The sequence below is a fragment of the Pyrus communis genome, chromosome 15 (assembly GCF_041283825.1).
Source record: "Pyrus communis isolate YQ-2024b chromosome 15, ASM4128382v1, whole genome shotgun sequence".
NCBI lineage: Eukaryota > Viridiplantae > Streptophyta > Magnoliopsida > Rosales > Rosaceae > Pyrus > Pyrus communis.
The window spans coordinates 4,420,736-4,446,754 of record NC_142579.1 but is presented as its reverse complement, the minus strand read 5'-3'; the positions used below and the strand labels follow the sequence as shown (position 1 = coordinate 4,446,754).

Below are 26,019 nucleotides of genomic sequence, written 5' to 3'. Positions count from 1 at the left end.
CAAGTATCATGTTTTCCATGTGCACGGTTAAGTGGTGATTGATATACGTAACAAGACTTTTCAAACTGCCACTGTAGCCTTATATACGTAACAGTTATATTTTAATTGTATCCACTATACCAATAGGTTGCCGTTAAAGTTTCTTATTAATGCGAAAAGCAGCTCGTTGCTCGATCTCCAGTTTTGTGCATGTACTGTACATATGATGTGCCTGTGGTGTGCATATAGTGTATATGGACAGGTGATGATGTCATTTCGAAGGGAGAGCTGTGAGCTTTGGGTTTTTGGATTGGCTGAGATCTATGAGCATATCATGTGCATGTCGTGTACATATAGTGAGCAAATCCTAAAAAATTCATCCAACAAAATACCAGCATTAATGACTGGGCTTTGTTCCCACCCTCGATGCGAGTCCAGTGATGGTGGTCTCGACCCTTGATTGTTTGCCATGTTGCCAGAAAATGGTCGAAAAACTCATGGCCTGCTTGAGTTTCGATCCCAACGAGTAGGTATGAGATTCGTAACAAGGTTAGGTGTTTTAAACTCGTGAGGGACGAGATGAAATTGGTGGTGGCTTCGATTTGGAATTGTCGTATTTCTGGATTCCCAGGAAATTATGGACAACCATCCAAATATGCTTTTTTCTATTTAATAAAGCTATCTCAGGTCATGCTATAAAGTAGAAGTACAATCAGATTAACCATAAAAGAAATGTTTTAATATTCTACAAAGTGCAGGTAATCTATCATTTGGAGCTTGGAGATGAGGGACCTTCAAAGCGAAGATAATCATACATAATGCCCTGGAAAGGGCCTGTGCTTCTTGGTTGCGTCAAATAGATTATATTGTCTCCCTCGACAAGCCGAGAGCTTGGTACGTCCACATTGTAAAGCCAATAAAGCCCGTGGATTCCATGCCTTGCTATTGAGTTATCTCTCCCTATCATCCCGCTCGTGAATAGAGGGCGATTTGCCTTTGGATCATTCACCCGAACCTATATATATAACATATATAATTAATATTCACTAGTTAAAGCAAAATTAAAATAAAATAAAAAAATGTTCATGCCAAATTTAAGCATCTATCTAGTAATACAAGTCTGATGATATAACATTATCCACACATAAAAAATATTTATATATTAATATACATGCATGGTACGTTAATCATGAAATTACAATTAAATAGTGAGTTGTGAAATATACCTGCAATTCAGAAAAAGTTGCAGAGGCAAGCGCTACTCTCAGCTTGTAGGAACCAGTTTGGTCTACATTGTCAAGATTGAATTTAATTTGCCAAGTAGTTCCTTGATATTTATTATCATCTTTTTTCCTATACACATGGTAATCAACAATAAAATGCCATAAGTTCTACGCCGATATACTGGTCAATCGGTATTCTTGCTTCTAGTGCTAGATATGATACCCGTACAAATTGCTTGTCGATCAAGAAAAATCGATTATATATAGTATGGGATGGAAGAATTGACACCTGGTAACCTGAGCAAAGAACCAGTCTTTGCTGTAGTCACTGACACCAACGGTATAAACCAAGTCTTGATCAGAATATAACTCTGAGTATCTTTCCCACAGTCCGTACTGCCTAAACCTGCCAAATGAAATCTTAGTTCATATCTTCTATCCAGTCGTTCCTCATTTCTTCAAAATCACAGTCCGACACAAAATCATTCTTGTAATTTTTCATAGTATTTTTGTGTACACATGTCAGACTGTGATTTGCTGGTACTTGAAGAATATATGCGTATAAGTATGAATAACAGCAAGGAGCATATAACTAAGCTAACCTGTCAGGATGATTGACGAAGAGTTTGTTAATGTACTTTGGATTAGGGTCAGGAACATAAAACTCTGCAGCAGAACGATCCGGAATGCCTATTTCCCATAAAGTAGGGCCATCTCTGGGAGGCTCATATACAAGATCACCCATATCAATGTCACAACCTGCATTGCTTGCACTGTTAATTTCCTTTTTTCTTTTCTACACTTTAGTAGCTGATAGGCAAAACGAAAGAAGAAAGCCCTGCAAATTAACATTAGGAATTAGTTGGACCACCTGAGGTTATAGTCATAACAACATCGTAATGATAATCTCCAATAAAACCAGGGACTGATGCATTCAGATTATAATCGCCCGTGCGTATCCCATTGATGCAAAAGTAGCCATCTTCATCGGTTGTGGTCCAGAATTGATAGTCCTGACTTGTAATAAAATGTGAGATTAAGAGCAAATTAAGTTGAGAATTATATGTTTGAACTTAATTTGAACATGTAGAATTCAATCACCTTGCATTCTCTTTGCCACGATCCAATGTCTCCTGGCGGGGCTAACCCAACATACGCACCATTGACGGGTATATAATCGTTGCTAACGTATCTTGATGTTGGATATCACAATAACCAAAATTCAAAACGGAAACATGTTTAGTGTCCATAGTTTTGGAATACAAGCTAATTACAAAAAATATTAAGACATGACTAAAATAATTAATATGTATAGTTATGTACCTATCTTGAATAAGTAGTCTGCCCCTAACATTACCCCGTTGGTGTGACTTGGGAAATTCCTCAGATGCTGGGAAGCTGTAGGGCCAGCACTGGACTTCCATCATCATCTGCAAAAGCAATACTACTCATCAGTTTGATTAGTTAAAATAAAGGAGAATGATTCCCGCAGTATTTATGTCCCTGATCATTCTTTGTTGATTTACTCAATCCAAAAAGCAAGAATAAAAGGGGGTTTATAGGAGAGAAAATAGGTATGTGAAAATCATTTCCATTCAAATTAATGAAATGTCACTCTAAATTATATGCACTCATCACCATTCATGTGTTTTATATATGTGTGTATATGGAGTTTGAAAGAAAATTAAACAAAATTTGGTTAATATTGCTGTTAATTAATGTAAATTAAACCTGTGATTTAGCATCCTCCCATAACGAAAGCGGGTCATTTCCTTCATATGCTGAATTAACATACATGAAAACTGGCCCAAAAACCTTCTTCCATTCCTCACCCGCTGCAAATTTTGGAACCAAATCTTCTCCAGCATAATGTGCGCTTAGAAACATCTGATCGTACAATTCAAAAGTATTAGCAATTTATGTAAACCTTATAACCTATATATGATGATAGATTTTCTCGACCAATACTGAAATAAATTTCAAGATTGATAAGTTTGGAGTGTGAATAACGTTACGTTGTAACAAATGGGATAGTGGTTGAGTTTTGCGTCTACTTACCGCAAGGGTGGTGGGGCCAACGTGGGAGGTGAGGTTCTGCTTAAAGGGTCCACCAGATCGAAACTCAGTGCTAGGGGTAATTTGCCAAAACCCCACTGGTGGCTCGGTGCATATCCACCCATGAACCTTATTATCCTTGTTGTCACATGAATATTGGTATTTGTCATCCACCTGATTAATTAAGCATCAATTAACTTGGGTAAATAATTAGATTGTCATCTTAAGAAAAGTTTTATTTCATAATTTTTGTTCTCAAGTAAAATAGAAGATTTAATGAGAAAATATATATAGGTAAGAAATATTGTTACTTCTCCTTTAAGCTCAGGCTCCACAGGATTGACAAGAAGAACGGCCTCCGGATAGGCCAGGGCTTGGCCTCTCGGTGGTGAACGGTCATCAGGCAAGGGCATGTATCTTTGCCTATTGTCCGCCATGGCCATGTAGTGAAACCTTTTTATCCAAAATTCCACATAAATCGTCAATTAGATTAACTGTAATCATTGATAGATTCTGAACATTTCATTGTTTGTCAACACATTGTATTCGCCTATTTATTAGATGACAATTTGATAGCTAAATAGTTTCATATTTTGGTGAATTTTTGCTTGATTTCTTTCAATGATGACCTACAATTTGATCCTTTCAAATTATAAGAAATATTATGGAGTGGGACAGTACGAGTGATTAGCACCATAATAAAGTTATTACTTGGTTAGCTCTTATATCGAAAAAATTGAGGAATTTGTGTACTTGTCTTTTCTGAGTTTGAAGGCAATTCTGGTTTCTCCAAGCTCGAAAGCAGGCCAGTCCTTCAAGTGCTCGTAAATGGCGTAGGAATAGAAGCCTGAAGAACCTCGAAGCATAATGAACCTACAAATTTACGTACGATCATCATAATAATCGATATTATAAGTTTCAAGATCTTATCTTATATACACTTAATGCATTGGCAATGAATATGTATAGGCCAATGAGGACCTTTTATCAATATTTAAGGGTACGAGTTTGCCCTCTTGGGAGGGATCCCAGGTCCTTGTGAAAGAGAGCTCCACCTGTTCTTCAGTTTCCATTATAATCGTAAAGCTTGTTCCCTTGATCCTGCATGCAAATTGTTTCAATAATGTGTGACTTTGTTCAAACAGAGTATGGTTTGTTCAAATAGAATACGGATATAATAATCGAAATTATAACTTAATATTGTTGTCGAGGGAGCAGCTTCTGTCGTAAAAAGGGGATAGGTATAGGACCATCGCGTAGTGACTATGTGTTAACCATATAGGACCTATTATATATTTCACTGTTTCCCCTTTCTGCTCTACCAGAGCCTTATTGTCCCGTTTTTGTTATAGTAGAATGAGATCCCTGCTAACAAAGGTCTCTTTTTACAGAGATGAGCTATATATATATATATATATATATATTTCATGTAATAAGTTATATTAATTAGCTTATATAAGTTTCAAACTATGTACCAGCCAACTAGGTCTTGAGGATAGTGGTAATGGTATGATCTTTTCTCGGTATTGGAAGTATTCTAATCCCAAGTTCCTCGATCAAAAAAGAAAAAGAAGGCAATTAAGTGGCCCGTTGTGAAATTCATAGTAATTTCATACTCAGTTGTTTTAAAATTAGAGATTATACAATGATATATTAGGACACATAATTGAGAAATATATTGTATGATGTTCTGACTATACTATATAGAGGGTAACAATATATCGGACGTACACATCAAATATTCCTGTTGTTCCAGTAGAAGCTGAGTTCCAAACAAGGTCCCAGTACCTACAATATTTTCCATGCAAATTAACTACATAATAAATAAATGAAACATATATCAAATTTATCAGGACACTGAGAATTCTAAGTGATGACTGTTGTAAGTTGTGAAAATACCCTCTGTTAGATTCCTCGTTACGAATTTCAAGCAAGTTATCGATGCCATTGTATCGAATTCCAGTCACGATTCCCTCTGGCTTTGATAGCGTCACTTGGAGAATCCCATTATCCATCATTACCTGCAGTTCATTTCACCATGAAAAAGGTTCAAACCAAACCAAAACATGCATGCATGCCTGCCTACAGATTTATCAAACTAACATGCAGAAAGTTAAGAAAAATTGCACTGCAGATTTTATCAGGTAACTTACATGGTGATCTTGAACAAGCAATTCAACCCCAATAGGTGCCATGATGGATGATCGATCGAGCTGATTTCTGGAACTTATTTCAATACAGCAATGGAAATATATATCAGTTTTTAATCTAGTTTTATAGCACTGACCCTCTAAAAGAAATTAATCAATTAATCAATTAATTAATTTATAAAGAATAATGTGATTACTAAAAAGCAAGATATAAAGGGATAATTATAAGAATACATACGTAGAGAGTAGAGTAGTTTACTTGGACTCAAAACAAAGCAAAGCTTTTCCAGCTTTCATTTGTGTAACATATATGTTATATATGGTTACTTAGTCGGCACCATTGCTTAATTGTTAGGCGTGCAAGATTCGCTTCGCTTTCTAGGCCACCGCTCTTGTCACATATAACTTTGTTGTACGAATACTTTTACTTCTTTTGTTGAACTTGAAAGGATTGACAACTAATTTATAGGGATAGGATTCTGGGATCAAATCATTTACAAGTAGTGTTCCAACATTTTGATGAAAAAAAAAACAACACAAGAAGTCTAACTAGAAATTGCACTAATTAAAATCCCGGGATTAGCATAACTTTACCCAATATTATTCATGCTCAAGCTCGGAAAAATGCTCATAATCGCAAGCTCAAGCTGATCAACTCTGATAATTTTTTGAAGCTCTAATTTTTTATTGGCTTTGCTCAACTCATTCTTTAAACAAACTCAAGCTTTTGTTTAGTCCGATTTAATTTTCATAAAAACCTAATAAAATAAACATAACAAAACTGTTTGCAAGAGTGTGCACAAAATAATAAGTTAGTACTTTAAAATGACTTCATATCCAACATAAAAAATACGAGCTGCTCTCAAGTTTTGTGAGCTGAACGCTCATCTCATTTTTCTAACGAGCCTAACATTTTGTTCAAGTTCAACTCGTTTAACATACAAACCGCGCTTACATTTATTTTATTTTGAACTATAGTTACATGTATGTATGTAATATTATTCAACTGTATGTATGTAGATATATGTACATGAAATATTACACACGCTGATACAAACATATGCACTTGAATCTAAGATGAACTGAAACTACAAGGTGGGGGACCTTCAAACCGTATATAATCGTACATAATCCCTTGGAAAGGACTGGTGCATCTTGGTTGTCTAAAGAAGAAAGTATTATTCCCCTCAACAAGCTGAGCGCCTGGTACGTTAATGTTGTACAGCCAGTAAATCCCATGGATTCCATGTCTTGCAACCGAGTTATCCCTCCCTATCAATCCACTAGTAAATAGAGGTCGCCTTGAATCTGGATCGTTAATCCGAACCTGACGAAAAAAAAAAAGGAAAGATAGATCAGTGTGATTTATAATCTACTAATGAAATAAATAATGATGTACGTTACCTGCAATTCAGCAAGAGTTGCAGATGCAATTGCAACTCGCAATTTATAGCTACCGTTCCGATCCACATTTTTCAGTTCAAACTTGATCTGCCATGTTGTTCCTTCATGTCCGTTGTCTGTTTTCCTGCAGTACACGAGAACTTTAAGCACCAGGTAACCAAACGAGTGACATCTTCACTATGATTTTCACAATGAAGGTCGTTATTTAAAAGAAGTAAAGAACCATACCTGGGAACCTGAGCAAAGAACCAATCTTTAGCATAATCACTAACACCGACAATGTAAACCAAGTCTTCATCGGGATATAATTCAGCATATCTGTTCCAGAGCCCATATTGCCTGAACCTGCCAGAAGGACAATGTGAAGATTGTAATAAAAGAAGTTATTACCAACCTCTCAAGCATTAACATAGATCCTTTATAGAGGTCCTACTCTTAACTAGGTTTGTTTCCCCCCTCACCCACTATCGTTTGCATCAAAGAAAAACATAGGTCCTCAATTTGGCTGATGGATCGTTTTAAATGAATAAAAGCCACATATAAGGTGATACAGAAAATTTTCCACCACTTGCACGTTACGAGTACAGAAGGGTAGTTTTGATCACATTAATACAGCATTATGAAGATCCACAATCAATCAACTCTTTATAATTACAACAAATGATGGCTTGCCTGTCAGGATGATCTATGAAAAGTTTGTTGATATACTTTGGATCAGGATCAGGAACATAAAACTCTGCAGCAGAACGATCAGGAATGCCTATTTCCCACAATGTTGGCCCATGTCTTGGAGGTTCATACACAAGATCACCCATTTCGATAAAAGAACCTGTAGCACAAGTTATGAAACCAAAATGTGCAAGGAAGGGAAAGAAGAACTAGAAAAGGTTTAACAAAAAAACAATTGACTTTAGTATTTAGGAAGTTCAGAGTTAAAGAATATACCTGAGGTTATGTTAATGACAGCATCATACCGGTAATCTCCAATAAAACCAGGTACCCATGCATAAAGATTGTAAGTGCCAGTACGCACATTGTTAATAGAAAAATAACCACGGTCATCTGCCCTTGTCCAGAATTGATAGTCCTAAGAAATGTGATAACCATATAAGGATGTCTTTAGACATTGACTTATGGAATTTGAATCATGTTTCGCTACACATAGTATATAATATGGTTTTACCAGTCTAATTCATATAATTTCGATATTAAGAGATATATCAAAAGGGCATGTATCAACGGCGTATTCTATGCCATAAAGTAGATCACTCGAAACTTTTTCATGGTAACTGTGAGACCTTTAACACAATAACCACAAATGTGGAATAATTTCCCACTGCTCGGTGACTGTGACCTGTAGTGAAGCCCAGCTATATTAAAGAATAGAACCCTAACTAGATTTCAAATTACTTGACATCATAAAAAATCAAAAACCATAAATTTTCTTCGACGTAGCACATAGCTAATCAGTAAACATTGTGCAGCCCAAGATTCATATAGAGGTTCACAAAATTCACCTTGCATTCTCTTTGCCATGATCCTGCATCTCCTGGTGGGGCAAGACCAACATACGCACCATTTGCAGGTGTGTATTCTTCACTTATGTACCTGGACATTGTAATTAAAAGGACAGATCAATTTAGCATACTCGGCAAAAAATTTCAGGAAAATAAAAGAGGACACGATCGACCATTAGTTTTCTTATTTTTGTTTCTGGCAATGGGAACCATCAATTCGATACTTGGAAATTGATTTATCATCCACTCATGTTAATTAATTGCTCATTTTCTACTGAAGTTTTCAAATGAAGATAGAAACGAACAGAAAAGATGTGAAACTGATAGTACTCAGATTTAGTAATTAATAGTACGGACCATAAAAGATAAAACTAATAATACAAACAAGTGTATCTAAATTCGAACCTGTCCAAGACAAGTAGTCTACCACTCACATTACCCCGTTGACCAGACTTTTGGAAATCCTCAGATGCGGGGAAACTATATGGCCAGCTTTGTACTTCTGTCATCATCTGAATACCATTTTGTATCAGCAGTTTTTAATTAAAAACTTACTTTCCTGACTTTCCATCTTTAGAATGAAAGCAGGGTTGTTTTCTACGACAAACCTGTATTTTAGCATCCTCCCATAGCCAAAACGGATCATCTTTAATTGTGGAAGAATTGAGATAGATAAAAACAGGGCCGAAAACCTTCTTCCATGGTTCGCCACCCCTAAATTTTGGCACCAGATCTTGTCCCGCATAATGACTACTAAGAAACATCTGACGACACCAACAGAAAGGTCATAATCAGACTAATGTCCCAAAGTTATACCAACATTTCTGATGAGCAAGAATAATCACATACAGCAAGAGTGGTAGGGCCGACATGTGAGGTTAGGTTCTGTTTTAGAGGTCCACCAGATCGAAATTCATCACTGGGCGTGATCTGCCAAAACCCGACTGGTGGGTTGGTGCATATCCACCCATGAACCTTATTATCTTTGTTGTCACATGAGTACTGGTACTTGTCATCCACCTACAGCTCATAAAATTATAATAAAAGAACCGATGCATAACAAAAATATAACGAAAGAAATGCACTTAAAACCAAGGTTCTAAAAGACGATAGGCGCTAGTCGGGCGGCCGGCCGGGGCCTAGCGCCTAGGCGGCTAGGCAGGGTCTAGGTGGGCGCCTAGGCAGACTAGGCGGATTTAATTAAATCTATTATATTTCGTGTAAATAAGTGTGTGTTTATGCTTAAAATATATATGATTTCATCATAAACTACAAAATAGAATGACATATCTATTATGAGTTATTGGAACATAATGAAAATGTGGGAACAAGCATATAAGGTGTGTTCGTTTAAGTATTCAACAAAGTCTCTTACAATTTATTGAAAAAATAAAATACAAAATGAAAGTTATCTATTTTCTATCTAAGTGAGTCGCAACCTAGGCTGGTGGCTAGGCGGGTCTGAGCGGGCTAGGCGGGTGGCTAGGAGGTCTAGAAGTGTGCCTTAGTAGGTCTAGGCACCCTTTCTTAATTTTCAAACGCCTAGGTATTAATCGGGACGGTGGTCAGCCGCCTAGCGCCTAGACAGCGCTAGGTGGGGATTTTTACAACAGTGCTTAAAACCCTCACAGAGGTTAGAATAAAGTCTTATTTAGTATGTGTATGGCCTTCAAAGTTCACAACTTTAGTTTAGAAAGATCTTGACCCACTAACGGGTTATTTCCAACAAGAAAACCAATGACAATAGTAAAATAACTTGGAAGAATATGTTTGAAAATTGGCTCAATAGTCCCATGCCACCATCACCCCCAAAACAGAAAGACACTCCAACACATTAATATACAGTCGGAAGTTGTGAGAAAATACCTCTCCTGCGAGGTCTTTCATCTTGGGATCGACAAGTAGGACAGCCTCTGGGTAGGCAAGGGCTTGACATCGTCCTGATGACCGATCATCAGGTAGGGGCATGTATCTCTGCCTGTTGTCTGATACAGTCATGTATTGGAACCTATCAACTCAAATTGTACCATTGTTAATAACTCATATGCAAGCTAAAATACTTACATTTATTACTAACTTTTTGTTATGTGCCATGGCATAAGCTGACTAGGTAATGTAAGACACACACACAAACTTTTTTCTTACTACAAGTTTGAAACGTCATTACGAAAAAAATCTATTTATAGGCAATTTCAGAATAGTTAAACACAGAAAAACAATATACTGCAAATAACTGATCCTGAGAACTCTAATAAGTACAAACTCCACAATCCCGGAGTTCTAATGAAACGAAACACTAATTCTTAGTTTGCACCTACCCGAAAATGAATACAAAGTATAGTCTCGTATGCAACATCATGTCTTCTAATAATTAGTTTGGTATAAACCACTGTGCAAAATGAGAAACAGTATTTGACAATATGAAAGCAGAAGTTTGTTTTGTTTACTTGTCTTTTCTCAGTTTAAAGGTTATTCTGGTTTCACCAATATCGAAATCAGGCCAATCCTTCAGGTGCTCGTAAATGGCATAGGAGTAGAAGCCCGAGGAACCACGGAGCATTACAAACCTAAATGAAATACAGATAACACTATCATTGAAATAACAGGAATCACAATGTTACAGTCAGTTTAAATAAGCCAAGATCCTAATGTATAACTGGAATTGGCTGTACTCATAAGAATAGAAACTGTGTATGAATTCAGGAGTGACCTTTTGTCTATGTTTAGAGGAACGTATTTCCCCTCAAGAGAGCGATCCCATGTTTTTGAAAATGAGAGCTCAACCTGTTCCTCATTCTCCACTATAACCTTAAAAGTTGTACCTTTTATCCTGTATAGTTATCAGATAATTTCACTCCATCAGATAAAGTAAAAAGGTTGCTCCAGTATATCTAGAGAGAAAGGAGGGGAAATACATACACATCAAATATTCCCTTACTTCCTGGTGCACTCCAAACAAGGTCCCAATAACTACACAATCATTGGAATCCAAAGTCATAATCTTCAAAGACAACAAGGGCCAAATATATTATATTAAATGACGAAGAAGACGAGAGTAAGAAGGAGAAGGGGGAAGAGGGACAAAAATAGAAGCAACTAAACACGGTGATCATGTACCCTCTGTTAGTTTCCTTATTAAGAGGTTCAAGCAAATTGTCAATGCCATTATATCGTATTCCAGTGACAATGCCATCTGGGTTTGATAAGGTGACTTGGAGTATGCCATTATCCATCACCACCTGCACACGGAAGCAAGTTCAAGCACAGAAAGCGAACATTAACATAACCGAAACACATTCATTTTTCCTCAACAAAAATCTAAGCTGATCAATTGATCAATTCAAATTATATCTATTTAGCAACTTCTAGCCTACAATAAGGCTGATCACTCACATGGGGGCCTTGAATATGCAACTGCACCGCGGCAGATGACATAGTGTACGACACTTGATATCAATTGGAGCTTGTTTGCCACAAACAACCCAGATTATGAATTTCTGAAGCACACAAAAAACCCAAATTTATGATGTTCTATGTGCAAGAAATGTGGCGCAATCCGATCATGGAAAATATGTAATTTGCAATAATTACCCAGATGGAATATCAATTTCATCCAATTGACCCCAAAAACCAAAAACACATGTACTAATATGTAAAGATCAAAATTTTTAAGAAATGAAAACAATATCTGCATTTGTTAAAGCTGTGATCACTTACACGAGAGAGATGGGTTTGCTCGGGTTTGTGAGATCACCAAGTTGCCCCGGAAGATGTTATCGTCTTCTTCCCTCAACGTTGGTGGGTGAGTGAGAGGGAGTAAGTGTGATGGGTGGTGGGTGAGTGAGAGTGAGTGTGATGGGGGGTGGGGGTGGCATAGGATGATTAATCTGACAGTTGACAACTTGATACCTGCCGTTGCCGCGCATTTGGGAGAATTGAGGACGGTTTATTTATTTATTTGTTATTATTATTATTATTATTATTATTATTATTTGTCAAAGTTATTATTATTATTTGGTTTTTTTTTATCACAAATGGTTTCTTAAATTGATTTTCATAATCAAGATGGTCTCTGAAATTGAAAATCAATCAATGTAGTCCCTGAAAATAAGTGTTGCAAATTAATGTGGTCATTTTCGTCACAATTCTATTAAAAATTCCATTAAGTGTTGATGTGGCACATAAATGGGTCTCATAAGTCTTTTTTCCTCATAAATGGTCATTGAAATTGACCCACGACATCAAAATGGTCTCTAAAATTGACTTGCGACATCACAATGGTCTTTGAAATTGAAAATCGATCAATTTAGTCTCACAAGTAAGTGTCCCAAATCAATGTAGCATGTCCATCACAATTATGTCAAAAATTTTGGTATCTACTGATGTGACACATAAATGGATCGCACAAGTCTAATTAAATTAAAAAATTACAAATAAGTTCAATATTTTGGTATCTACTTATGTGACACATAAATGGATCACACAAGTCTAATTAAATTAAAAAAATTACAAATAAGTTCAATAATTTAGAGGTATTTGTTGATATGCCCCCTTGAACTTGTATGCAGCTGCCAATTTCCCCCTGAACTTTAATTTTAGCGATGACCCTTGTGAACTATTTTAAATAGCGAATTTCCCCTTAAACTTTAATTTTAGCCGATCTCCTCTATGAACTTTTATAAATAGCAATTCCCCTCTTGGCGTTAGATTTTAAATACTTTTATTCAATTTTTCATCATCCATCCAATTTTTTCCCTTTTTGCCCTCATATGGTTGTCATGTGTTGTTTTCGTGAACAAGATGGATGGAAAATTAGATGAATTTTTTTTAAAATCTAACACCAAGGGGGAAATTGGCTATTTATAAAAGTTCAGAGGATAGCCGGCTATAATTAAAGTTCAAGGGGGAATTGGCTAACTATAAAAGTTCAATGGGGTAATCGACTAAAATTAAAGTTCTAGGGGAAATTGGTAGCTCCATACAAGTTCAGGGGACAAATCGACAAATATGCCAATAATTTAATAGTTAATAAAAATTTATGAACCCAAAAACCCAGTTCTGCAATCACCACCAATCCTAGTCCACATTCCTCTACCTTCTTCGTTGTCTATTCTCTAAAAAAAAAAAAATCTCAATACACTCACCTTTACACACTTTGACACCCTTCACTGAATTGAAATTGTATCGAGATCACATTTGGTGACGACTTGGCTGATTGGCAACAACTTCTAGGACATCACAATTAACATTTACGCGATCAACATCCTTGAAACCTTAATCTTGGAGAGCTTGTTTGGCACTTCCCTGGTGGTCTAGTGACTCAAAAAATGGCGAGGTCTGCCTTGAGATAATGAGGTTATAACCGTGGTGCATTTATTGTTGGTTGAAAACTATTTCCAAACCCCCTCTTAGGCCTTTGTTAAGCCTTATGCCTTCGAGAATTTATGGAAGGGATCTCTCTTCGGAGTAGGTCCTACTATAAGACAAAATTCTATTGTGCAAAAATGTATTTAGACAACTTTTTTAATTAATTATTAAACCCACATTAGCACATAACAATTTTTTTTACAGAATTGTAGCGAAATATGATATTGATTTGTGACACTTATTTTCAAGGACTATATTCATCGATTTTCAATTTTAGGGATCATCTTGATGGGGTGAGTCAATTTCAAGGAATATCTTGATGGTGTGAGTCAATTTCAGGGACCATTTGTGATAAAAATCCGTAAATCATGTGGGGCCCATTTATGTGCCACATCAGCAATTTACGAAATTTTTAACAAAATTCTGACAGAATGACCACACTGATTTGCGACACCTATTTTCAAGGACTACATCGATTGATTTTCAATTTCTGGGACCATCTTGATGGCGAGGGTAAATTTCAAGGAACATTTGTAATAAAAACCTTATTATTTTGAGTAGAGCGATAAGGAGTACGGAGAGCCGACAAGATCGAACTCGCACTAAGGTATATAGACTTAGTTTTTTATTGTTACTACGGTAAAGCAACATCATTTTATTTATCTTGATCAAATGCCAAATTGCCCATTTTTTTTCAAAAAAAAATTATGGCTACAACTTAACAAATTTAAGAAAGTTTTTAATACAAGTGATATCGAGAGGGAGAATTAAACTTGGAACTTCAGGTGCACGGTCTTTAACTCTTAACCAATTAAAATACAAAAATGGTCAGATTCAAAAATTAAAGTTGGGTAGAATGAACTTTGAAGCCAAATTTATTAGGGTAAATTACACTTTACCACCTCATGTTTGAGGTCTATTACAACCTCATACAACATCTTTAAAACATTTCACTTTCATACCTCACGTACTATTTTATTTTAATATAATATTTCCGTTACATTTTCCATTTCATTGCTCCGTTAAGAGCTGACGTGGCTGCCACATTTGTGCCACGTGGCTAAACAATTAATTAAAAAAATAAAAATATTAATTAAAAAAATGTGAAAAAAGAAAGAACCCAGAAATCCATTCCTCCGCCCCCCCCCCAAAAAAAACCCACCTCATCCCATCCCACCCCCCCCCACCTCCCCGGTGGTTGCTCCCACCGTTCATTGTCTTCTTCGACGATTCCCAATGCACCCAGACGACTCCAACGGTGGCTTCACCGTCGTTCCCCATCAATGTCAGACCACCACCATGACCCAATGTTTCTTGTGGAACAAACAAAAGTCTACGCTTGGTGATTTTCAAACCCCAAGCCCTCGAATCGAAGAGCCCAGTCTCAGACTCGACTTCCCTCGATGAAGTTCTCGTCGTTTTCGACAATGGTAAGCCTCGAGGATCATAGAGGCTCTAATGGCCTCTGCACATTCGTCCCCAACAACTCTCGTTCTTCAATTTGTTCAAACATTAGGACCCCAATTTCAAGGACCTCCATAACACCATCTTCAGTTAACAAGCCTCTTACATGGAGAAAAAGATGTGGGAGCGAGATAGAGGAGAAGGGAGGAAGAAAAAGGAGAGACTTATGAGAGCGAGGGACCGCTTTAAGGTGGAAGAAGAAGATGAACAGGCAGTGGGGGTGGGTTTTTGGATAGGAGGTGAGGTGAAGAGTGGAGGAGAGGGAGGTGGGTCCGCGGGGGGGGGGGGGGGGGGGGAGGAGAGAATGGGTTTCTTTGGCTTGTTTTTTTTTATTTTTTATTTTTTATTTTATACTTTTTTTAATTAATTGTTTAGCCACGTGGCACAAATGGTGGTAGCCACGTCAGCTCTTAATGGAGCAATGGATGAAAAATATAACGGAGGTATTATATTGAAATAAAATAGTACGTGAGGTATGAAAGTGAAATGTTTTGAAGATGTTGTATGAGGTTGTAACAGACCTCAAACCTAAGGTAGTAAAGTGTAATTTACCCAATTTATTAGTGGAAAGTTTTTCCAAAGGTTTGCATAGTCTTTTTTTTGTTTTTTTTTTGAATATTTTTGCTCATCATCGTGAAGTGATAATAAGTAGAGTGATGATCACCACTCAATATACCACTCTTGGATGAGTTATAATTTCGAGATTTGTGTAATGGATAGACACAAATCTCAAAATTTACACTCATCAAATGATAATAAGTAAGGTGATGAGCAATAACACCATTTAAGGATATGCACCCCTTAACTTGTTTGGTAATTGGAAAGTAACAACGGAATTTAGAAACAAATTTGCTTTTTTTCTTCTTCCTAGCAGTGCTTTAAAAATCAGCCAAACTCTAGGGTGTCTATTACTGCAGTGATTAACCTCTAAGTGGTCACAAAATCAAAAAGAAAAAAAATATTGTTGCAGAGCCGTTGGTGCAACTCACAATAAGAAGATACCACCGTTTTATCTTTACCAGGAAGGCATCGATTTCCTAAAGTTGCAATGATTTTGATTACATGATTATCCCCCTTTTTTCTCTTTGAAACGACCTCACCGTCTTTGTTTTCCTGATATTTCAATTTGAATAATAGATAGATCAACTTTTTAGACTATATTTGTAAAATATGTGATATGTCACTAATAGAAAATAAACATGTTAATCAACTTTTCATTTAACCCATAATCTTCTGGCCTTTTGTTTTTACTAGCCTTCATGCACATGCGTGCAAAAGACATTTTTTGAATCAGGGCGTGCTACGCGCGACTACACATTTTTTGAATCACATTATTACTAGCCCATTGTGAGACTAAGCCTACTTCCTCCCCTCAGGGTAGATAATATTGTTTGTTAAAAAAAAAATCATTTGACAACTAATTGAATCATATTATTATGCGCGTGCGAAAGACCTTTTTTTATAACCGGCACTACGTCTCTTAAGATGTTTTGAACGTGTTTGAAAATAGAGAAAATAACCTTTAATAAACAACTGATTGAATCACATTATTACTAGCCCATTGTGAGGTACTAATTATAAAAATAAAAATAAAAAATGTTCAAAAAAATTATTTATAAAATAAAAATACTATTTATATGACGAAAATACCCTTACATTATTTTGGACTGCTTTTAAACATTTTTGTTTGTGTGCATTTTTGTCCCATTATATTTGGTGAAGCTCGTGATCCCAAATATCCGCTGTTAAGCACGTGCAAAAAGCATATTTTGAATCACGGTGCTACGCGCGACTACACATTTTTTTTAATCATATTATTACTAGTCCATTGTGAGACTAAACCCACCCCCTCTCTCTTAGTGTAGATAATATCGTTTGCCAAAAAAAAAAAACAATCATTTGACAACTAATTAAATCACATTATTATGCGCGTGTGAAAGATATTTTTTTATAACCAGCACTACGCTTCTTAAAGATGTTTTGAATATGTTTAAAAATAGAGAAAATAATATTTAATAAATAAATAATTGAATCACATTATTGCTAGCCTATTGTGAGGTATTGATTATAAAAAATAAAAAATAAAAAATAAAAATTGCACAAAAAAAAAAATAATTATAAAAAAAAAATACTATTTATATGATGAAAATACCCTTGCATTATTTTGGACTGCTTTTGAACTTTTTTGTTTGTGGGCATTTTTGTCCCATTATTTTTTGTGAAGCTCGTGACCCCAAATGGGGCTGCTAAGCACGTACAAAAAGCATTTTTTGAATCATAGTGCTACGCACGACTACACAATTTTTTGAATCACATTATTGCTAGTCCATTGTGAGGCTAAGCCCACCCCTTCCCCCTTAGTGTAGATAATATCGTTTGTTAAAAAAAAATCGTTTGAAAACTAATTAAATCACATTATTATGCGCGTGCGAAAGACTTTTTTTATAACCAGCACTACGCCTTTTAAGATGCTTTGAACGTGTTTAAAAATATAGAAAATAATATTTAATAAATAACTGATTGAATCATATTATTGCTAACCCATTGTGAGTTATTGATTATAAAAATAAAATAAAAAACTGCACAAAAAAAATTAATTATAAAAAAAATACTATTTATATGACGAAAATACCCCTATATTATTTGATGCATAACTTGGACTGTTTTAGAACTTTTTTATTTGAGGGTATTTTTGTTCTATTATTTTTGGTGAAGCATACGACTCCAAATGGGACTGCTGACTTTATATAGTAAGTATAGATACAGATTATCCTTCCTTTTGTTTTGGTAATGTTTTGTTCTTTAGTTTTTTAAGACCCAACCATATTATGTCCCACTAATATATTTACTTAAATCCTCACATTATATATATTCTTCTTTTAAAAAATAATATATGATTCAATGCTTATTTTTACTAATCTTTCCAAACGCTGTACCGCGCACGTGAGAGGCCTCTATATATCACACGCCTTTTAAACAATTTGCCCAAATTGAAAGCGGTCACTACCGTTGGCCTTTCTTTTGGAGGTCTTGTCATTGTTGGGTGTTATTTCTTCCTTGTCATTCTTTCTTGAGCTGAAATATTTGTTGGTAACGTTATCTTGCACAATACACTTGAAAAGTTAGGATCTATTCATTGTTCTAAAAATCCTCGCCTAGATGCTAGACGGTTGACCACCGTTCCGATTAATCTCTAAGCGTTTGAAAATTAAAAAAATACGCCTAAACCTACTTAGATTGTAGTACTAAGTGACACTCTTAGTATTTAGATTTACCAAAACTAAATTTTCAATTTCTTGACCCAAGCAACAAAAATATTCACTTAAGTGCATGAAATTATACCATCGATTGAGATCTTACTCTTAAGGTCTCGTTTTCATTTTAAGGAAAATGAAAGGGGATTAAACATGAATGTTAATCAGTAATACGTAAAAGTTAAAAACAGTGCCCACAAACGAAGTGGCATGCCAAGGAAATAAGGCGATAAAGAAAAAAGCGTAACAAGTACAATCCCAGAAAAACAACAAAACCTTGTCCTATTAAGTGAAGTCGGCTGTATGAATAAAATAATACGTGGTATGGAACAAGATGGCTGTATTTCCCGTGTTTACTTTACAATGGTCATATTTATTCACCCAAAATAACGAAATTAATAGTACAAAACAAGCATATGGCAGTATGGCATAACCAGTTAGTGTATTATCACAATCTCAATGGAGTTTAATACGGTTACAACAGCGGGTACGACTTCAGAAGATTTACGATACATATAAACTGAAGCTTAAAAAAGATTTACATAACCCAATGAGTCCATTTTCTCAATTGCTAATGCACTTGACTCTCGTCTGGCTTTCTCTGGAAAAAAAGAGACCCTAATAAAACAGCAATACCTGTTAGTGCAATGGTGAACATAAGCCGCTTCCGTGAAAACTCGTTCGCCTGTCTTCTTGGAGGACCCTGCCTTCTTTCAGCTGCCCTATCATCCCTTTAGATGAAAATCCAAAAATTAATACCCACGACAGATGAACACAACAGGGGCAACACTTAACCAGTCACCGTAATTCTAAGATTAGACTGTCCCTAATGTCTACCAATGACTACATGTGCTAAAAAGGTTAGGCAGTTTCAAATAAGGTAAACAAAATAAATTCTTTCCCAGCTCATTCAAAGACGGTGAAACGTTGACAGTGCAGGATTACAAAAGCGGAGGTTTTCACAAGATCAACCGACCCGAAGAAATCTAATGAATCTGATGCACTCATAATCAGATTGTAACACCATGCTAACTAAAATGTAAATCAGCTTGTACTGCAAGCATGAGCTAGTAATCACAATATCTTGACTCAATTTCACTTCTCTTGTTACTTTACCGCACTAACAACAAAAAGTTACAAATGAACCCCAAATTAAAAAGAAACAGACTTCAAAGACTGATGGGTTAGTGTGTGATAGAATAATTGGGGACACTTTTCATTCCCTTTTTCTTTCCAAATAATTATTTACGCAGTTTTGGTATCTAGGATTCAATTGGATAACTCACTAGACTCAAGGTATGTTGAAGTAAGGAAAGAAGGTCAACATCCAAATCTTATCCCTTATGAAGGTTAGAATATGGATTAGTCATGAAGGAAACTTAATTCCTTCTAATCCTACCATTTTGTGGGGATTGGAGGGAATTTTCCTTCATGACTACTCCATCCTTGGACAAAATTAAGAAATTGACCTTCAATTCTTACTTCAACATAGATCGAATCTAGTGGGTTATCTAATTTAATCCAATCTTAGAAACAACCAAAAGTGGCAAAAAAGGATAAATTTGTAATATTACTATGAGTAACTATTACTGATACTAGCGTTGGAACCTAGAGGACCAACATATTCTTCCCAAACCAAGTGAAACCAGTGGGGGTAGGGGGGAGGGATATGAGATAGGCATGTCCAAGAATCTATAACTATACCTATAAAGCACAGGTAGTTGACCTTCAATAATAAGTTACAAGATGGCAAGTAAATTTGTTCTTAGGCCTTCTCACAAGATATTTCATTAAATTGCTCAATTACACACAACTATAATATCAAGGTTCTAAAAGACACTAGGTACTAGTTGGGCGGCGAGCTGGGGCCTAGCTGACTAGGAGGATTTAAGTATATTTATTACATATCGTACAAATAAGTGCTTGCTTATACTTAAAAAATATAGAATTGCACTGGGATAATAAATTGCAAAATAGAATGACATATATATTATAAAGTATTAGAACATAATAAAAACATGGGGAACAAGCATATAATGTGTGTTCATCTAAGTATTCAACAAGTCTCTTACAATTTATTGAAAAAAATAAAATGCAAAATGAAAGTTATCTATTTTCCAAGTGAAAGTCATGATCTAGGCAGGTTTGGGCGGGCGCCTAAGCAGGTATAGGCGCCATTTCTTAATGTTCAAACGCCTATGGATTAATTGGGGCGGTGACCAACAGTCTAGTGCCTAGGCGTGGCCTATACGGCGCTCGGTGGGGATTTTTAGAATAGTGTATAATACTATAACATACGATTTAATATATGGAAAATGCTAAATGATAGTAACCAACCTGGAAGGACCGGCGGTATTATCTGAGATACCATTACACCTACTTTCATGATTATAGCGTTCTCGCAGTCTGATGTATCTGTTACAAAGATGACAAAGTTCTGTTCGATTCCCGCATACTTCCTACAATTACAAAGAAGCACTGAGATAACAGTAACACTGATTTGGTGCTGATGTATATTATCCAATGTCATCAAATTTACAATTTTGTTCAGTGTTTACCTGATGCTCAGCAAGATCAATTGCAGGCAATGGGAACTCACAGAAGTCACATGTGACAATTCTCTGAGGGCAGTTTTCACCTTTGTGGGTAGCTAATATTTCACGTTCCATTGTCTCACTACAAAGTGAACAGGCTACCTGCAATAATACATGACAATTCGGATGCAAACTATTTACAGTTAAATGGTATATCTACCCAATTTAATATAATAACCAAACAAAATGCATTGTTAAGTAAATAAAAAAATAAGACAAAAAATGGGCACGTGCAGAAAGGTGTGCTCAGGCTACAATATAGATGGAAAAGCTTTCACTCTATTAAAATGAACAAGCAAGAGGCATAATTAATGATTTGTATGCTTCCCGAATAATATGAACCTTTCGTTTCAATTTGACTGCTAAGTAAACTGACAAGGAGCTTGATACAGAATGCAAAAGTCACATTTAGGATCATAGACATGTTTTAATCATAATATATCATACATCGCATATTAAAAAGCTACTTGAGACACTTAGTGCCCCTACAAGGAGTTAATAATTAATGACTGAGTAGTAAATTATTTCCAACATTGTACTACCAATAGGGTATCCATAACGACTGAGTAGTAAATAAGGAGATAGGCAACTACAGAGGTGGAAGAGAAATGAGGAGGGAGAAGCCAATTTTGATTTTGCAATGGCATATGAACTCTTTCTAGCCAATACCTTCTTTAAAAAGAGTGAAGAACATATGATTACTTTCAAAAGTGGGTCATCAAAAACACAAATAGATTTCTTCTAATGAGGAAGGCAGGCTGTATAACTTGTAAGGATTGCAAAGTTATACCAGTGGAGAGCTTGGCTAACCAACGTCGATTGTTGGTAATGGATGTGCATATCAAAAGAGATAAAAGGAAGAACACGACCTTCATCCTTCATGTGTCTAGATGGTGGAATCTAAAAGGACAAAAAAAAAAAAAAAAAAAAAAAAAAAAAAAAAAAAAAAAAAAAAAAACTTTCAAAGAGAAAGTACACGCCCAATGCATTTGGGATATATAGGGGAAAGCTAGCCAAATGTGGGATTCCATGGCAATTTGTATCCGAAAAGTTGCAGAAGGGGTATTAAAAAAAGTCCAAGGGTTTTGCTCCACATCAAAAGGAATCTTGGTGGTGGAAAGTGGAGGTACATGAAAAGGTTAAGGATAAGAAGTACAAGGATAGAACCGAACCGATGAAATAGCGAAGAAGGAGGCAAAGAAAACCATGAGAGAAGCAAAGCTAGCTGCTTTTGACATGTATAAGTGATTAGATAATAAAGAAGGAGAGTTGGATATCTATAGAATGGAAATATTCCAGCTACGGAGAATGCCGGTTGACAGATGTAGAGCTTATTTCATAATCTTTTTAATGAAGGACACGACATGAGTACTTCTTTGGTGAGTTGAGTAACTCTGAACAGTTTAGAAATTACTCCGTCTACCACTGAATCAAGAAAAAGGAAGTGGTTGTGCCTTTGAAAAAGATGAAGTATAGAAAAGCAATGGGTCTCAACAATATACTGATTGAAGTGTTGAAGGTCTTTAGAAAGACGGGTATAGCACGACTCACAATCCTTTTCCATAAGATTTTAAAAAACAAAGAAGATGCCAATTTAGTGGCGTTGGTGCCTCTCTACAAGAATAAGGGTGATATACAAAATTGCATGAACTATAGGGGTATTAAGTTAATGAGTCATAATATAAGTCAACTTGACAAAGCCCTGAACTGAATGAGGCAGACAAAATGGATTCTCTTTTAACTATCCTAGTTGGAAGAGACATTGTTTATAAGATACTTACCATGTTCACACGTACAGGCTACAAGCATGAAAATTCTACACAAAAGTGGCTATCAACTTATTGTATTAAAACAACCCAATCAATCTTAGTGTCAAGACAAGAATAACAGTCGGCTGTACATGGATTCTCATATGCCTCCAATTATCATCTAGAGAAGGCATCTCTGTATGCTCAAATACTTTTAGAATAAAACTAAAGACCAGATTACATATGTTAACATGGCGGCCTAGGACTTGGAGAATTTAGGTTTATGAAAGTTACCATGGTGGAGTGACATCTGAAGGGTTTAATTTAAATGAAAAAAATTAGGCAAATCAGGTAAAAATTTCTTATAGAAGTGTTCAGCAAACAAGTAACTAATACAATTGATAAGATAGCAGAAAAGCAAATGAGATCCTTCACTCCCAGAGCATGAGAACAGTCAACCCAAATTCAAATATTGTAATCTAACGTCTGACATTTAATACGCCGTAAAAACTGGAAAAGTTTATGCCAAACAAAAGCAGGGCAATCGTAGGTTTTAACTTAAAACTAACAGGAGAAACTGCCTTTTGTTTAAAGTTTGATGAACTGCACTAGGAAGAAAAGCAAATATGGAAACACACATACCGGAGCATGAGTGTTCGAGTAATGTTCCTCAGCATATTTTTTTGGAACCATATCACCACAGACTTTACATTTTTCTAGATTGCGGAAGCAATGAACAGAGTGCAAGTCAATATTTGATGAGGGGATAGCTCTGTCACTGGAAACAAAAACAAAAATATGTCCATTAGGAGAGTACAGTTAGTGTCATGAAGCATCTGGATGTTTACAAACCATTAAGCAAAGTAAACAACTTTGAGGCATAGAACATATAAGGAGTGTGTTTGATCTTGTAAAATCGAACACACAGTAACGCATTCAAGAGATTGTAGAGGGAAAGCAAGCTGGATTGCCTCAATGCCTAAATGATCTCAGCTCAAGGTAAGAAAACACCCAACTATGTCAATTTTTAACAACTTCGGCATCAATCAATTGGGTATCTCAGAAAGTTCAGACCAACTGCTAAATAATTAAAAAACACAAGAACCCACTTCATAATTATGTTAAAATCATGGTTTTCTCTAATTGGAGTCCCCCAGCTTTCTCAAATCATGCATAAACATAGTACCAGAATTACAAAATTCAAAGACAGAAACTCCCAAAAAAGATTAATTACCAGTGATTGCATATTGTGGTTGCTTCTCCAGATGCAACAGCCATATCGATTCAGAAAATTAAGCCTTATATCTTGAAAAACGAAACCAGATATCTGCAAAAAGCAAATTAGGCAACAAATCACACGAAATTATTGGGGGGAGAAAAGAAGGAGAATTTGTTGGATGAAAATTACCGAAAGCAAAAAGAGCTTCTGGGTTTCGGCAGACTTACAATTATTGTTAATTTTTTGATCAAACGAAAGGGAAGGAGCAGAAGAGTAATATATGAGGCAAAAGTCTAAGTCTAACAAGCCGGTTTCACTTTTTTTTGTCTGAAGGAAAATAAATAATGAACTTTTGCAACCTAATAAAACAGAATGAGTATTGACTATGGGGATTTGAGAGAGGGCTCAGCTGGCTGGACATCGTCGCTATCGAACCGGGTTGGGCCTTCTGGCATGGGTTTACTCCGTTTGAAGCCTACTGGGCCGCCGAGACTTTGAGATCACATAAAATAGAAATATTTCTACACTAGCGGATCTGATTTTAATTTTTCAATACTACGAGATATTTACACTTAAAAATAGAAAGAATAAATTGGTATCGAGCTCTTAAATCAAGAAATTTGAATCTAAAAACTCTCAATTACAAGTGACGAAATGAGTGGCACGACACTAATGCAGCCATCAATCACTTTCTTTGCAGGATACTAATGCGATCGTGCAAAATGTATGTATGATGAAATAATCTTTGGAAAATCAACTAATTACGAAAATCACAACGCATGAAAAATATGAATTTCCCCTTAAAAACACATGCTACTCCCGACTGTCTTAAAACCCTCACTCAGCTGCTAAAATATCGCATGCAAATATATTATAGCAAATGCAAAGTGCACTATATATATTCAATGCAAGAGACAAACACTAAGGTAAAATACAACAATATATATAATAATGAAACAAAACTTGAATATGCAGCATAAGAGAAAAACGAAGAGTGAAGGTTTGATACAGACGAGCTAAGGTCTGATACAGACTTGTGGAAAACTAGAGCATGCAGCAGATGGTCTTTGAATGGACAATGAAGGAAACATGATTTCCTTTTCTTCCTAATGCATGGTTGTCGACTAACATGTAACATCATAAGGAAGCTGTAAAAATCTCTTTTTAGCAGTGCTACGACGGCAAATGAAAAGTAGAATGTGTAATTCCAATGCACGCGGCAACGGCAGCAAAAACCCTACTCTAATGCATCTATATATGATGCAGTAGAAGATTTCAGAATGACTAAAAAAATCTAAAAGATTAAGATGAAATACGAATAGAAAATTATCACCACGTTTTTCTCAGCATGCGAGAGGCACCAAATGAGCTTCAAGTTTAATCAGATAAAACCTAATTAGCTAACAATATCTACTAAGTGGCCATGACAACTAAATAGGTTGTTATTTAAGTCCAAACTCAATAACCATAACAACCTATTAAAGACTAATTTGTAAGCCCAAAACCAAAACAGGCCAGTGAAAACAAATAATTCAAATCGGCATAAACCTAGCCGATATGGATATGCACGCCAAATTTATCTAGGTGGATGTCTCCGAAACGCTTGTTATTTTTGTGATCGAAAGCACGAGAGAAACGCTTAGACTAGAATAATTATAATTGGTTATGTACCAATCAGTACTACATGAATATACACAAACAATAAATGAAGGAAATCGTGAGAAGGTAAAAATAACCTATCAACCATTTAGTACTATGGTCCAGTGCTATTCTTATTCACATATAAGTGAGAGGTCTTAGGTTCGATTCTCGTCAAAAGCGAATTTGAACTACAATTGCCAGCCAATTGTGAGGTTTATGGCTAGTTTGGTATTGATGTGCTTTTAAAAAAAAAAAAAAAAAAAAAAAAAAAAAAAAAAAAAAAAAAAAAAAAAACTGCTTCTACTGTGCTATGAAAATAAGTGAAAGATCTTAGGTTCGATTCTTGCCAAAAGCGAATTTGAACCACAATTGACAACTAATTGTGAGGTTTAGGGCTAATTTGG

The 26,019-nt window shown here is 35.8% G+C and overlaps 3 protein-coding genes across 5 annotated transcripts; all 3 read right to left on the bottom strand.

Annotated features, from left to right (window-relative positions):
- Nucleotides 1-675: 675 nt before the first annotated feature.
- Nucleotides 676-5,602, bottom strand: LOC137716855 (uncharacterized). The gene is made up of 15 exons (XM_088684875.1): nucleotides 5,411-5,602; nucleotides 5,157-5,278; nucleotides 4,989-5,045; nucleotides 4,239-4,358; nucleotides 4,011-4,130; nucleotides 3,569-3,710; nucleotides 3,261-3,431; nucleotides 2,934-3,089; nucleotides 2,526-2,632; nucleotides 2,304-2,394; nucleotides 2,074-2,215; nucleotides 1,805-1,961; nucleotides 1,492-1,608; nucleotides 1,206-1,332; nucleotides 676-994 (listed from the first exon to the last, which is right to left on the bottom strand). The coding sequence occupies exons 1-15, from the start codon at nucleotides 5,450-5,452 to the stop codon at nucleotides 746-748; spliced, it is 1,920 nt and encodes a 639-aa protein (XP_088541001.1). The 5' UTR covers nucleotides 5,453-5,602; the 3' UTR covers nucleotides 676-745.
- A 737-nt stretch (nucleotides 5,603-6,339) lies between these two features.
- On the bottom strand, nucleotides 6,340-12,271 carry LOC137708006 (uncharacterized). Of its 2 annotated transcripts, XM_088686618.1 has the most exons (16): nucleotides 12,046-12,271; nucleotides 11,722-11,825; nucleotides 11,446-11,567; nucleotides 11,248-11,298; nucleotides 11,039-11,158; nucleotides 10,776-10,895; nucleotides 10,195-10,336; nucleotides 9,178-9,348; nucleotides 8,937-9,092; nucleotides 8,734-8,840; nucleotides 8,329-8,419; nucleotides 7,757-7,898; nucleotides 7,484-7,640; nucleotides 7,040-7,156; nucleotides 6,812-6,935; nucleotides 6,340-6,734 (listed from the first exon to the last, which is right to left on the bottom strand). In XM_088686618.1, the coding sequence occupies exons 2-16, from the start codon at nucleotides 11,761-11,763 to the stop codon at nucleotides 6,480-6,482; spliced, it is 1,917 nt and encodes a 638-aa protein (XP_088542744.1). In that variant the 5' UTR covers nucleotides 11,764-11,825; nucleotides 12,046-12,271; the 3' UTR covers nucleotides 6,340-6,479. The 2 variants fall into 2 exon arrangements, with proteins under 2 accessions (XP_088542744.1, XP_088542745.1); XM_088686619.1 differs by lacking the exon at nucleotides 11,722-11,825 and having other exon boundaries at nucleotides 12,046-12,227.
- Nucleotides 12,272-18,830: 6,559 nt separating this feature from the next.
- On the bottom strand, nucleotides 18,831-24,343 carry LOC137742477 (uncharacterized). Of its 2 annotated transcripts, none has more exons than XM_068482369.2 (6): nucleotides 24,202-24,343; nucleotides 23,990-24,082; nucleotides 23,398-23,533; nucleotides 20,972-21,109; nucleotides 20,751-20,872; nucleotides 18,831-19,144 (listed from the first exon to the last, which is right to left on the bottom strand). In XM_068482369.2, exons 2-6 carry the CDS (start codon nucleotides 24,031-24,033, stop codon nucleotides 18,985-18,987), a joined length of 600 nt encoding a protein of 199 aa, XP_068338470.2. In that variant the 5' UTR covers nucleotides 24,034-24,082; nucleotides 24,202-24,343; the 3' UTR covers nucleotides 18,831-18,984. The 2 variants fall into 2 exon arrangements, with proteins under 2 accessions (XP_068338470.2, XP_068338463.2); XM_068482362.2 differs by having other exon boundaries at nucleotides 24,164-24,304.
- Nucleotides 24,344-26,019: the final 1,676 nt, after the last annotated feature.

Bases quoted from the DNA above. Each gene is read 5' to 3' on its own strand.
- LOC137708006 (XM_088686618.1), bottom strand. From the start codon at position 11,763: ATGTCATCTGCCGCGGTGCAGTTGCATATTCAAGGCCCCCAT. The intron at 7,899-8,328 runs GTGAATTTTGTG...CACATTTCTTAG, and splicing joins CATGGCAAAGAGAATGCAAG to GACTATCAATTCTGGACAAG. The intron at 7,157-7,483 runs GCAAGCCATCAT...TCCTTCTGGCAG, and splicing joins TTCATAGATCATCCTGACAG to GTTCAGGCAATATGGGCTCT.
- LOC137716855 (XM_088684875.1), bottom strand. From the start codon at position 5,452: ATGGCACCTATTGGGGTTGAATTGCTTGTTCAAGATCACCAT. The intron at 2,633-2,933 runs GTTTAATTTACA...TTGCTTTTGCAG, and splicing joins GGGAGGATGCTAAATCACAG to ATGATGATGGAAGTCCAGTG. The intron at 1,333-1,491 runs GTGTCAATTCTT...CCATGTGTATAG, and splicing joins TTCTTTGCTCAGGTTACCAG to GAAAAAAGATGATAATAAAT.
- LOC137742477 (XM_068482369.2), bottom strand. From the start codon at position 24,033: ATGGCTGTTGCATCTGGAGAAGCAACCACAATATGCAATCACTG. The intron at 23,534-23,989 runs GTAATTAATCTT...TTTTGTTTCCAG, and splicing joins ACCACAATATGCAATCACTG to TGACAGAGCTATCCCCTCAT. The intron at 21,110-23,397 runs GTATGTGTGTTT...GTATTATTGCAG, and splicing joins ACTCGAACACTCATGCTCCG to GTAGCCTGTTCACTTTGTAG.